Genomic DNA, 13,461 nt, shown 5'->3' with positions numbered 1-13,461 from the left:
TGAGACAATGAATTTTGGTTTTTCATTTTTTTCCCTGTAAGAGGTTTTTATTTAGTAGAATTTTTGGACAAAAAAAATCGCAATATATCGCAATATATCGCCTTGCTTACAGTATCGCAATATATCGGGATATATCTTATCGTGACCCCTCTGTTATGAAATGTATCGTATCGCCAAATTCTTGCCAATACACAGCCTTATTATTAACCGTATTAAACCTTTTATTTTTCTTTTGTGCAGGGTCCAGATTGGTTTCAGACAAATACCAGAAGACTTCCACAACTACAGGTCATTCACACTAAGCTTTGACTGCTTCATTAGTAAATAATTCACCAAAGGTGTTCAAACTAATTACSCTGCACCACCACATGCGACCATGTCCATGGCCCTGAAACAAGTCTTCAACAAAGATAGGACATTCCGACCCAAGCGCAAGTTCGAGCCCGGGACGCAGCGGTTCGAGCTCCACAAGAAGGCGCAGGCGTCCYTGAACGCGGGCCTGGACCTGAAGCAGGCCGTGCAGCTGCCCCACGGCGAGGACCTCAACGACTGGGTGGCGGTCCACGTGGTCGACTTCTTCAACCGCATCAACCTCATCTATGGCACCATCAGTGACTCGTGCACCGACCAGACCTGCCCGGTCATGTCCGGCGGGCCCAAGTACGAATACCGCTGGCAGGACGAGCACAAGTACAAGAGGCCGACGGCCCTGTCAGCCCCCAAATACATGAGCCTGCTCATGGACTGGATCGAGGTACAGATCAACAATGAGAACATCTTCCCCACCAATGTCGGTAAGTAACGAGATTAGCCACGCATAGTTTTTACTTGCCTGCGTTTCCTTTCTCACAGTAGACAGTTAAAAGTTCGACACATTTTTCCTTAAAGATTATTAGCCTAAATATAAATATGATTACTGTTTATTCATGTATAATACTAGAAATTTAACCCTAAAAATCATCCATAAAGTGGTTGTGGTGGGGGGTAGTTCTACTTGGGTTATTGTGAATTAGACATTTATGCTTATTAAGCTCAAAATATGATGATCGTTAGGGGTGTAAGAAAATATCGATACACTGAAATATCGCGATATTTCATTTCCCGACTCTGACCACTAGTTGGCAGCAGTGAGCCAGCCATTTGGCTTCTCTACCTCTTGAGCGCCGGAGAGTAAGGGTAGCATTAGCATTGTAAGTAAACATTAGATTTCTTTTTTTTTTTCAGTAAGAGGTTTTTATTTAATAGAATTTTTGGACAAAAAAATCGCAATATATTGCCTTGCTTACAGTATCGCAATATATCGGGAAATATCGTATCGTGACCCCTCTGTTATGATATGTATCGTATCGCCAAATTCTTGCCAAGACACAGCCCTAATGATCGTATTATAATCGAGATCGTATTATACATCAGTGATTCCCAACCTGGGGCACATGTACCCCTAGTGGTACGCGAGCATATTACAGGGGGTACRTGGAAAAAATTTCCCAGTTCAGTAAAACAAAAAATAAAAAAAATAGGACAGGGATCTGTCAGTCCCTATGATTTCCACAATGTGGAAAATACAGACTGGATCACAGAATTGACAAAATGGAATCCAGTACAAAACGCGGAATCTCACGGAATTTGCTCATTTGTGTGAGTTTCTGACGTATTTTGGACGCTGTCGCTTCCTGTACCTGCAATACCCTGGTTTATTTATTTAATTACTTATTCACCGTTTAGGCAAAATGTTTATCTTTGTTTGAGTTGAGGGGGTTAAATAAATAATTTTGGAGAATCATCATTACGTTTGATTGAGGGGGTACTAGTGGTATGGAAAAATGGCTCAGCGGGTACACAAGTCTGAAAAGGTTGAGAACCAGTGTTATACATGAATAAATACGGTAAATATTCAGCCCCGAGGCCAGAGATCATTCCCTCCACACAGAGAAAATCAGTGGATTATTTGATTATAATAATTCTGCAAAAAAATAAATAAATAAACACTCCAGATTAATTAAATGTGGTGCTTTCATATGAATCCACCCCTTTAGTTTTAACGCCCTCGATTATTATATTCAAAAGCCACTAAATTTGTTAGATTTCCCACAGGTGGATCTCATTTAAATGTATCTGTAGACACAGGAAACAAGTTTATCATGTTGGAGAAAACTTCCTGTTTTATATCTTGCCTCTGTTTGTAGTTTTCTTTGTTCTGTTCTTAATCGTTCTGTTTGGGCCAAGATAATTTAGTCTCACAAAGTGTTTTTATTTATTTTTACAAAAAAAACTGCATTGTTTGACACAGCAGGTCATGCTACACACCGATCCTGCATTCAATAAGATCACACTCGTGGTTTTAGTGGACTCATCACTGAGCTAAAACCAGAATGAATGTGTCCATGGAGTGTGCTTTTTTTTTAAGTATGGTGACCATCCACCTAAACGGGTTTATTCAAATCCAGTCAAGCCATGGTGTGTCCAATGTCTGCGGATGCTCAGTCTATTAATTTGTCTCGGTTATTAAACGAATAAAATAAATAATTGATGTGTTTGTACTTTATCTGGTTGGTTGCCCCTGTGGGTGTCTGACCCTATAATGGAGCTTAAATGATAAACAGAAAACAAGCATGAAGAAACAGTTTGCTTGAAAATAAAATGGGATTTTATTTTATTATCATTTACAGAGCCTGTTTTAAAAGTCTACCATGTTTTTATGTGATGCGTGAAGGTTGTTGAAATTGTTTTAAGGATCAAAATCCAGAGTCAACTTTTTTTACTTGTAGTTAATAGCTGACTTAAATGGATAATCTTTAGCCAAATTTACTGAGCTCGAGTCACACAGGAAATCTAAAAAAAAAGGGCACACAATGTCACAAAGAGAATAGAGGCATTCAAAACGTGGCGCTTTTTGTAGAATTTCTGCAAGGCCACATTCATCAGACTACCTGCCGAGCTTCACATCGCAAACATTACAGATTGAGTTAATCTGTGTCGGGGGCCTTCTCGGTCAGATAATATCTCTGTGCATGTCTGCATGCCCCGTGCTACGGCTCAGCAGCTGACTTAACAACAGAAACATCCAGCCAGTGGATTAAAAAATGTGTCACACCATGTCCAGTGCTCCGTGATTAGAAACGGCCTCCCATGTGCTCGCACTCTCAAACTAATTCCTCCAATGCTGTTAATTTGGTCAAAGCGAAACAAYGCATTAAATGGATATCTTGCCCCAAGAGCTGAGGTTTATCCTGCAGATCAAGTCGTGTTGATTCTCACGAGGTAACGCTAGCTACATCCTTTAGCCAGCTGGTGTTTAATCTGTGGGAGGGAAGATTAACACAGAACAGTTGACCTGACTTTATWTTAGATGCATTTTTCTTCTGTGGTGCAAAGAGTTTAAAACAAACTGAGCCTCGTAGGGTTGACCGCAGTGTTCTCCCTCCGCTCCWCTCCCAGGTACTCCCTTCCCTAAGTGCTTCATGCAGGTGGCYAAGAAGATTTTGTCACGTCTGTTCCGGGTGTTCGTCCACGTCTACATCCACCACTTCGACCGTGTCACCCAGATGGGTGCCGAGGCTCACGTCAACACCTGCTACAAGCATTTCTATTACTTTGTCACCGAGTTCAACCTGACGGACCACAAAGAGCTGGAACCTCTGGTGAGTCAAAGGAAACAGGAAGCTGAAGACTTAAAAAAAAAAACAGGAATAAAAGTGTAAATGTGTTGACATCATGAGGCAAACTAGAACTACAGAAACAGCATTTTTTTAAATGCAAGTGTTGAGTGCTAAGTGACTGCTGAAATTTGAGAAAGTTGAAATTGAGTTGTCAAAATTAAAAGAAGGAAAACACTAAGTAAAAGCTAAAAGGAGAAAAATGCTTGCTAAAAACTGAATGGAGCAAACTAACTGAAAGCTAAATGTTAACAACTTTCTTGTTAGAGGTAGCAGAACACGGTCTAAATGTTGCAAAATGCTAGCTAAATGTAGAAAACCCCAGTTTAAAGCTAGGATAGCAAAATGCTAATTAAAAGTAGCTAGAAGAAGCAAAATGCTAGCTAAAGAAAACAATACCCTAAAAGTAGCAAAACCCAGCTTAAAACTAAACGTAAYAAAAGACCAGAGGTTTATAGTAACTAAGTACATTTACTTTGTAACAGTAACAGTTTTCAGGTTTTGTAATTTTACCAACTATTTTTTTAAATAGCTACTTTTACTTTGTTACATTTTAAAGCTAAAAATTACTTCTTTGCTTTAAAATGTAACGAAGTAACACCTAGTTACTCATTACAAAATTAAATATGTTTGAACTCATGAAAGAAGATGATTGTACACTCTAAAAAAAATGATGTGTTGGATTTACTCAACAAAGTCATGTCAACTGTTCCCACTAAGATTAGTTGAGTAAATTGAGCAAATAACATACATATATTGCTCAATTTACTCAACCTGGCTTATTGGAACCAGTTTGGGTCAGTAAATTCAACAATTTATTTATTAGAGAGTGTGTAGAACTACTTTTACTTTTACTTTCCCAATTTTTGKGAACAGTTTTATTACTTTTACTTAAGTAGTTTTCTCATCAGTGAAATGTATTTTTACCAAAGTCCTTTTCTGTACATGTAATTTTACTTTTACTTAGTTATTTTTCTCAAGTACTTTATAGACCTCTGTAAAAGACAATCTAAGAGCTTTAAGTAGCAAAATGCTAGTTAAAATGAGTAAAATGCTARTTAGAACAAGGGAAGTTATGTAAACAGTAAAAGTCTCAAAATGCTCAGTAACAGTTGTAATACATTAGGAGTGTAAGAAAATATYGATACACTGAAATATCACGAGATTTAATTTCCCTATACTGTATCGATATTCTAAAGCCCTGTATTGATTTTTAATTAAGGTTTAAAATGTCAACCTTCTTGCCAACCGTTCATTTTTATGTTGTAGTTCAGCCTCTGACCACTAGTTGGCAGCAGTGAGCCAGCCATTTGGCTCCTCTACCTCTTGAGCACCAGAGAGTAAGTGTAGCATTAGCATTGTAAGTAAACATTAGCTTTTCTTTTTTTAATTTCAATAAGATGTTTTTATTTAATAGAATTTTTGGACAAAAACATYGCAATATATTGTCTTGTTTACATTAYTGCAATATATCGGGATATATCGTATCGTGACCCCTCTGTTATGATATGTATCGTATCGCCAAATTCTTGCCAATACACAGYCCTATAATACACTGGCTAAAATTAGTTGAATACAAGCTAGAAGTAGCAGAAGTAAATGTAAGCCAAAATCAGGAAAAGGATCATTTTAGGAAGTTGAATGGTACCTAAAAGTATCTTAAAGAGAGAAAAGTAAAGTAGTGTTCTGAAGCAGRTTTTACATTATTCGGAATCATAGAATCAAAATAAACTGTTCATTAAAAATTTTGTATATAAAACACATCTTAAACTGAATGACTTCCTTATATCTTTGGTTCATTTCACAGAGATATTTTAGCTGCTGTGTTGTGTAGCAACATTTAAAAGAGCAGAAGGAAACTGGTGAGCTTCGTGGTCAAACTGTAGAAGAGCAGCAGTGGTTATAAACACTAGCTAAAATTTCTTTTTTTTTTATTAAAAACTTACCTATTCCACCTACATTAATGTGCACATCCCTGCTATTTCATTTAAATTAAATGTTTAAATTGCTGAAATTCGTGTAAAAAAAAAATAAGTCAAATAAACTTGTCACTTTATTAGGAGCTAAAAGGAATTAGCACCTTGTTGACTCATGCTGTTGAGCAGGAATAACCCAATCTGCATTATGTAAACTAATTTGCTGCTGCTGAAGCTTTCCAGCTGATAAAAACAAACATGGAAATTTCCACCCATGCAGGTAAACAAGCGAACCATGAAGGACTTTTATTTCATGTCGCTTTTGAAAACAGACTTATCGCAATTCCACTGCCATGATTCAGTTTGCATTTTCTCCATAATTAAAAAAGCAAAATCCGGTTTTATGTGTTGATTTAAAACTTTTTTACTGCACACCCTGTCAGCTGATAATTACGCTGCTGGGTGGGTTGTTAATGCTCTTTTCCTCCCGCTGAAGGATTTATGAATCTGATGTTTTTATGCTGTGTGTTAGACATTTCTCTGATCTGGAAATAGGTCTCTGCAATCATTTGACCTTTTCGTTGACCTAATTTCTGTTGTGATTCGTCATTTTCTTCTCATGTGATTAGTGCAAGCTGTACTCCCTCCTGAATAGCTCTTTCTTCTGCTCTGATCTGTTGCATTTTACTCTAAAACCTGGCCTTTTTTCCCCCATTAGTTTATATATAAAACATTTTCTTCTTSTACAGATTTTCCAGATTATATTGTGTTTTTCTCTGATCTGTGTTGTGTRCAGAAAGAGATGACTGCTCGAATGTGCCACTGAGGGACCTGCGGACACGTCGGATGAACGCCTCCGTCCATCTTCAAGACTGAACCCGAGTGCGAAGAGCAAACAAATTCAGAGTCTATTTTTATATTTAAGTACTGTAATCTATTTTAGCCACATACTGTAGGTTTTAACAAAGAACCTTGAAGAGTGAGGCGTTCTGTTCCTTTTAAAAAAAAAAGAGAAAAATCCATTCAGACTTCGTATTGCAGCACAGTATTAAAAGGTGTATGTTTGTGTTTATGTTTTTCTATTTTTATTTGAACTGCAATCATTCCAGGATACTATCAACTTTCTCTTTGATTTAAAATGATCTCAAATTAGGACGATTTCTTACTGTAAGATTATAAAATCATGTTGCAACATTAAAGTGATCTCTTCTCTGTTATTATTTTGAATTAGTCCATTAATATTTAAATAAAAACTGACTGGTTTTAAGTAAAGCAGCTTCACATAATCCGAATTTTTTTTTCTTGTAGGTAAAATATTTCAGTTTTACTGTAATCAAATGTKTTTTTTTATTTCAGACATACAAAATATAAAAGTATACATCAAGCATGTTAACATAAACACATGCATGTATTAGGTTTTTATCATGAGATCATTTTAAAACTGATCAAATCGGTGATGGCGTGCTGGTGACTCAGACGTGATCCGGKCCGTCTTGCGTTACACTCTGGGCCTCCAGCCACCCGGCAGCTTCTCAGATGTCAAACCTGCTGGTGTTTGTTGCAGATACGCTTGACAGATGAAGGTCACACGAGACCTAAACCTCACGTAACATCGCTCAGGATTCAATCACGCTCCAAAAAGTAAAAAAATACAACCACCAGGTGGCGTCAGACACCAAAAACTACTCTTATTGATGCAAATCCTGTTATCCTACATTTAACTGCTGCAGCTCTTACAAGATCTGCCCAGTGGAGCAGTTTTAGTCACAAACCTGATTTGGACTGAGCCGCTTACGTAAGAAACAGGCCAGACTGTACTGTGACGAACACAGAGGGCGGTTTGTTATGAATGATCCCTGTTCTGTGCAATCGGGTCAGAACCGGTCCTGAATGTGTTTGAAGGTGGGGAAAAAAAACAAAGCAGGTTTAGAGGCAAYGCTCAGTCCTGACATTTGATTGATTAAATGAACTTTTTAAGAGATGTTGCTCATGTKGAAGTGGTGGCCGTCTGGAGCTGAGTTGACTCTAAAGTTCTAGATGTCGATCCAGTGTTTACTTCCTGAGTTTCATTAGCATCGGTGTCAGTTTGCAGACAATCGAACACACCCACACAAGCTTCCACACAGACACCAGCAAAAACAAAAGGAGTCATGTATTATAAAGCATTGCAAACAAACACCAAGGTATACCTTTAAGTTACAAAAACCAAAACAACTGAGAACTTTATGACTTGATCCAAATAAACTTAACACAAGAAGTAAGGACATTTGTGTTCRGTATAGTTTCTATGTTGTAACAAATTAATCTTAGACGGGGCACCTGGTTAGCAGCACCTGGGGGGGGACCAGAAGCTCAAAACAAGTGTCAGTACCTACAGCAAAATTAGCTGCTTGGCAGAGAAGATTTGACAAATTCTCCATGTGCTCAACCCACATATGTGGCACCATTTAAAATGGAAATTAAAAGGCTTTCTTATGTTATAAGGCTTATTACCATGAAGTCAAAAACAAAAAAAWAAGTAGGTCCTCTGGATGAGTTCTTGTTTARTGAAAYATTTCGTCTCTCKTCCAARAGACTTCTTCAGTCTGATGAGTTTCAGGTGAACTCAGCCTTATAAGCACTGCCTCCACATGGACAAACAGGTTAGCCACATGCAAAATAGGGCCATCGCCTAACAATAGGCTTGATTAGCTCTATTGTTCATAGAGGGTCATGTGCCCCATCAMCTGACCYGTGTCGTGTCATGTGAATGCAAGCGGGGGTTCAACGTTCAACGAAACGTTTCACAATAGAAGAACCCATCCAGAGGACCTACTTTTTTTTTCTACCTGRWTTACTGAGCTGCATCCGGACATATTGCCAAGRAGCATCGTTACAACAAAGAAATTATCTACTAAACAAATTTTCTTCTGTGCTGAGTTTATAAGAATTCCAATAGAACTAAAGAAACAATTTTCTGTATAAGGGCAGTGAGACTGCTGAGCGCTGGACGACTTTGCTAAAGAAGCTGAAACTATGTCAAAGGAGACGTATGCAAAATCCAYATTTTTAGCCATTAAATACATTTTGTTGTGTACTGTGGAAAATTTGAGCTTAGTTTCTCCCAGTGCTGCGTAAATATTTTTATATTCTGTTCAGTTTTCTCTATTTTCTATGACATTTTCTGAAATGTTACATCGATATTTGTGACGTAACTGCCAAAAAAAAAAAAGAAGAAGTCTGGACTGACCCAACAACAGTTTGGTGGTCTTCATTCTCCTCTGGCTCTGGGTCAGACTCTGGCTCCAACATGTAAGGCTGGATGGAGTCTTCCCTTGTTASCTTTTAATTCATTTGTAAATAAAATGTTTCTGCACCGCTATATAGTCGTGAACCCCTCTATCAAACTAGAATGGACCAATCTGGAAGCTGGAGGGAGGCAGGGTTTGGATTTCAAGAGATGGCATCAAAACGAGTCAATCTGAGACCTCAGAAACGGGGGGCTTGTGGAGTTACAATAAGGAGGAACTCAGACCAAAGCATTGCAGTTCCACTTTATGTAGACCTGAAGGATTTAAATGAAGAAAAAAGGATTTAAAAGTAGGACATGTCTTCTTTAAAGCTAAAAGTAGCGGAACATGAGCAAAATGCTAGCTAAAGGTAGCTAAAGGAAGCAAAAAGATCTCAATTTATTTCTGAGGGGAAGAAAGTAATGTTTTTTTTAATCAAACTTAGCGATAAGAAATAGGAGTTTTGCGCTTGAGTCACAACTAAAGGATAGGTTTAGAGATGATCGCTGCCACTCCTCTTCCTCCCACACGATGAGGGCTTCTCAAACACTGAAATAGCCGTGGGGGCACAAACTCGCTGACACCGACACYTCGCACGTGCTGCTGCCATGTTCCTGTTGAAGGCTGACATCGATCCACGATCACAACTGTAACATTTCACAGTCCTCTTCTTCTAATAATGGCTATGATTGGCTCCTCGTGTCGATGCTAAGACGGTTCGAGCCGGATGAAACAAGTGTTACCGTCCTAAAACACTTTAATGTTTGTTCGGTCATTCCAGTGTGAGTGTTGGAGTGAAAGCAGGTGGAGTTTTTCCCACTGGGAAATCCCCAGTTCAAAAATAACCCCTCTCTGACCTCAACCGCAATACATGTAYGACCACAATGACCGTCCAAGGGAATGTTCTGAATCCACTTGCATTTCTGCCTGTGTGGAAAACATAGTTTCATCTCTTTCACTCAACACAAGGCTTGGATTGATTCGTACATGTTGTTTTTTTTTTTTAGAAAAACAAACATGATGTAACCTGCTGCCACAGTAACATCACCCACAGGGGCGACCTCATTGCCTCCTGCAACCTGATCCTTTTACAGGATTGTTCCTTCTCTCCTCGCTGCCCCTACAGGCTCCTCCCTCTGCGTTCTACGTGTGAGATGTGCCAAAACCAGCCCGCCTTTTGCTCCTCTTCTCCTCCCTCCCTCCCTCACTGTGTGTTTTTCTTCTGGAATGTACCAGAAAGCCTTAAAGGGCTCCGCAGTGACAAAAAGTGAGGATGAACAAGGCGGGAGAGGGGATTTGTGGCTGCAGCCAGTCAAATGAACCCCTCGCCGGTTTTATTTTCATGCAGCAAAAATGTCTGACTTTTGTTTTGGATGGTGGTTATTTAATATTATAAGTAAAATGTAAAGATAATGTGACTGAGCAGGCCCTGGGTTCTTCACASACACCCGTAACGGTTCTTCTGAGGCACGTGATTCAGACGCCTCACGTTGGCGCAGCTGGAGGAGATCCAAACGTTATTAATTTCAGGTTCAGCAAGATGATGACACATTGAAAAAGGGCCCAGAGACAAAGGAATTTTTAGGATCTTTAGCGACACAGCTTCCTCTTTTGACAGATGATGAAATAACAAGGAAACTATCCAAACATCTCCTTCAGAATCACCAAAAGTGCTGTTCCTGCACTAAAAAGATCTTCTGAGGAAAATATAAAGTCATTACAGCAAGTTATTCGTGTTTTTTTTTTGAGCTGACCTCAGTTTTCCCATTTCAAACGGCATTCCARAAGTTTAAAAGCAGGACTGATTTCAAAATAGTTTGTTTCACATAGTTAGGTAACAAAGAGCAAAGTGCAAAAAACAAAAAGAACTGAACACAAAAGCATTTCTAAAACTCTGCATGAGCAAAGTTGGAGCCAAATAAAAGCTGTTGCGAAATGTTTTGGCAACTTTGCGTCAAGAGAGTTATTTTTTTGCGTGTGTAACAGTCGTCCAACCAGCATCCTGTAAAACCTGAAACTCATTTGTTTCTGCCAGAAGCTRTGTTTATGTGTCTTCCCAACTGGAAGCCGCTTTCTCTTAAGTCGTATTTTGTTCGTGGAAGGGTTTACCCTGAGGTGTCATCGGCGCTCAGGGGCRCCGCGACCTTCCAGCTCCAGTCAAGTATGCAGATGATTGTAACCGTGCACGTYTTCAGGCTACGTGTGGCTCACTGATCGTCTTGGCCTTTGACACATGCATGACGTGAATCTGACGAATGTACGCTGCAGGTTTGTCACTCTCGTGAATGAAGGTGCAAAAACAGGTTTTCACCTGTGCTCCCATCAATGTCCACACAGCGAGACTGGGTTTTCTTATAAATTCTGCAGGTTCAGCCTTCCTGTTTTAGTGTTTTATATTTACACATTCTCTGCAGCTAAAGAAATTATCTATCTTTGTTTATTGTGCAAAAAACAATTCATCGTTCTCTGTTGTTTTAGCCATTTGTGTATTAACTAGTGTTCTGCTTTTTATAGCCTTAGCTTATGTCTTCTTTTAGCCTTTAGCTTGTGATCTACTTCTTTTAGCTTTTAATGAGTGTTCTGTTTTTCAGACTTCAGCAACTATTATGCTTTGCGTAGCCTTTACCTACTGTTCTGCTTCTTTTAGCCTTTAACTAATGCTCTGCTTCTTTCAGCCTTTAGCTTGTGTTCTGCTGTTTTTAGCCTTTAGCTTGTGATCTGCTTCTTTCAGTCTTAATCTAATGTTCTGCTGCTTTTTGCCTTTAGCTTGTGTTGTGTTGATTTTGGCCTTTAGCTTGTGATCTGCTTCTTTAAACCTTAGCTAATGTTCTGCTTCTTTCAGTCTTTATCTGTTTTGCTACTTTTAGCCTTTAGCTTGTGTTCTGTTGTTTTTAGCCTTTAGCTTGTGATCTGCTTCTTTGAGCCTTTATCTAATGTTCTGCTGCTTTTAGCCTTTAGCTTGTGTTCTGCTGCTTTTAGCCTTTAGCTTGTGATCTGCTTCTTTTAGCCTTTAGCTTGTGATCTACTTCGTTTAGCCTTTATCTAATGTTCTGCTGCTTTTAGCCTTTAGCTTGTGTTCTGTTGTCCTTTAGCTTTTGATCTGCTTCTTTTAGCCTTTAGCTTGTGATCTGCTTCTTTTAGCCTTTAGCTTGTGATCTGCTTCTTTTAGCTTTAGCTTGTGATCTACTTCATTTAGCATTTATCTAATGTTCTGCTACTTTTAGCTTTAGCTTATGATCTGTTTCTTTTAGTCTTTAGCTTGTGATCTGCTTCTTTTAGCCTTTAGCTTGTGATCTGCTTCTTTTAGCCTTTAGCTTGTGATCTGCTTCTTTTAGGCTTTAGCTAATGTTCTGCTGCTTTTAGCCTTTAGCTTGTGTTCTGCTGCTTTTAGCCTTTAGCTTGTGTTCTGCTTCTTTTAGCCTTTAGCTTGTAATCTGCTTCTTTTAGCCTTTATCTAATGTTCCGCTGCTTTTAGCCTTTAGCTTGTGTTCTGCTTCTTTCAGCATTTAGCTAATTTTATGTTTCTTTTAGCCTTCAGTGTCTGTTCTTTGTTCTGTTAGTCTTTATGCAGCGTTTTGTTTTTTAGCCTTCAGCTAGTGTTCTGCTCCTTTAAAAACCCTGTTTTAGCTCCTTCAGCAGACTTCAGCACAGTCAACTNAAAAAAAAGAGAGAAAAAGAATCAGCCTGACTTTTTGGAAGAACACTGTGGACTCCTCTCTGGATGTACTGGTATGTGCACAACAACCTCTGTTGTATTAGATTTCAGACTGGAATGCCTCAAACTAAAAAGAGAAGACTATCTCTCCTGGAACCTTTCGTGCATGAGCGCCTTTTACATCTTCAATGTGTTGTCAACAGGTATTCGTGTGACAGCCCACTCCAGTCTCCCCCCACCCCGACCTGTAGTGACTCCCGCACAACCCAAACACTTCCAAGTGGGATCTTGTTTGCCCGCGGAAAGCCTCGACTACACTGTGTGCTCTTGGCTACAGGGATTGAGCCAAAAAATCTTGCGTAATGTTTGCCACCGGCAGGTTTATGTTTGAGGGGCGGAAGGTAAAAAGAGGAGGAGAGAGCCTCCAGTCACAAGACTGCTGACCACTGGCAGCAGGCCTTACATGGCTTTAACTAAGGCTGATAAACAGTTCGTCAGAGCTGCAGAGTGCTGGGATTTACATGCAAGGACAGAAAGCTTCACACACATACTGTAAATAGACGACTTCGTGCCAACTAACGCAACATAAACGACCAGTTTGTGTGATTTCCAAACAGCATAAATGTGAAAAAGCCCACAAACCTCGGGTTGTTTTTAATCATCTAGAAATACTACAGAAGCACGCCACGTGAGAGGGAATGTTTCTCTCTCGGGCAGCAGATGGGTCAACAGAGAAACTGTTTCTGCAACATCAGAGTTCTTGGGTGCCTTTCATTATCACAACCATGACACACTGTCACCACCTTCATCTGAACAACCTCCTCGTCGAGGCTCTAAAGAACGGCTGCGTTTTGCGTCACTGCACACCCCAGAAGGCAGGAGCTGCAGCCGCCTTGTTTACAAACTTTCATATATTTACATTCATCAAATACTGGGAAATGACACCTTTAAGCCAAATTCTGCAC

At 39.4% G+C, this 13,461-nt stretch overlaps 1 protein-coding gene across 1 annotated transcript in view; it reads left to right on the top strand.

Moving 5' to 3' along the window:
- Positions 1 to 6,844, top strand: part of mob3a (MOB kinase activator 3A) — an 8,798-nt gene extending 1,954 nt beyond the window's left edge. Inside the window, exons 2-4 of the mRNA XM_014007352.1 lie at positions 241 to 794; positions 3,439 to 3,641; positions 6,369 to 6,844. Coding sequence (XP_013862806.1) covers positions 377 to 794; positions 3,439 to 3,641; positions 6,369 to 6,398 — 651 coding nt within the window. The 5' untranslated portion in view covers positions 241 to 376 and the 3' untranslated portion in view covers positions 6,399 to 6,844. The remainder of the gene's footprint in view (positions 1 to 240; positions 795 to 3,438; positions 3,642 to 6,368) is intronic.
- Positions 6,845 to 13,461: the final 6,617 nt, after the last annotated feature.

The sequence above is a fragment of the Austrofundulus limnaeus genome, unplaced genomic scaffold, assembly GCF_001266775.1.
Source record: "Austrofundulus limnaeus strain Quisiro unplaced genomic scaffold, Austrofundulus_limnaeus-1.0 Scaffold41, whole genome shotgun sequence".
Classification (NCBI taxonomy): domain Eukaryota; kingdom Metazoa; phylum Chordata; class Actinopteri; order Cyprinodontiformes; family Rivulidae; genus Austrofundulus; species Austrofundulus limnaeus.
This window is presented reverse-complemented; position numbering and strand designations above follow the sequence as displayed.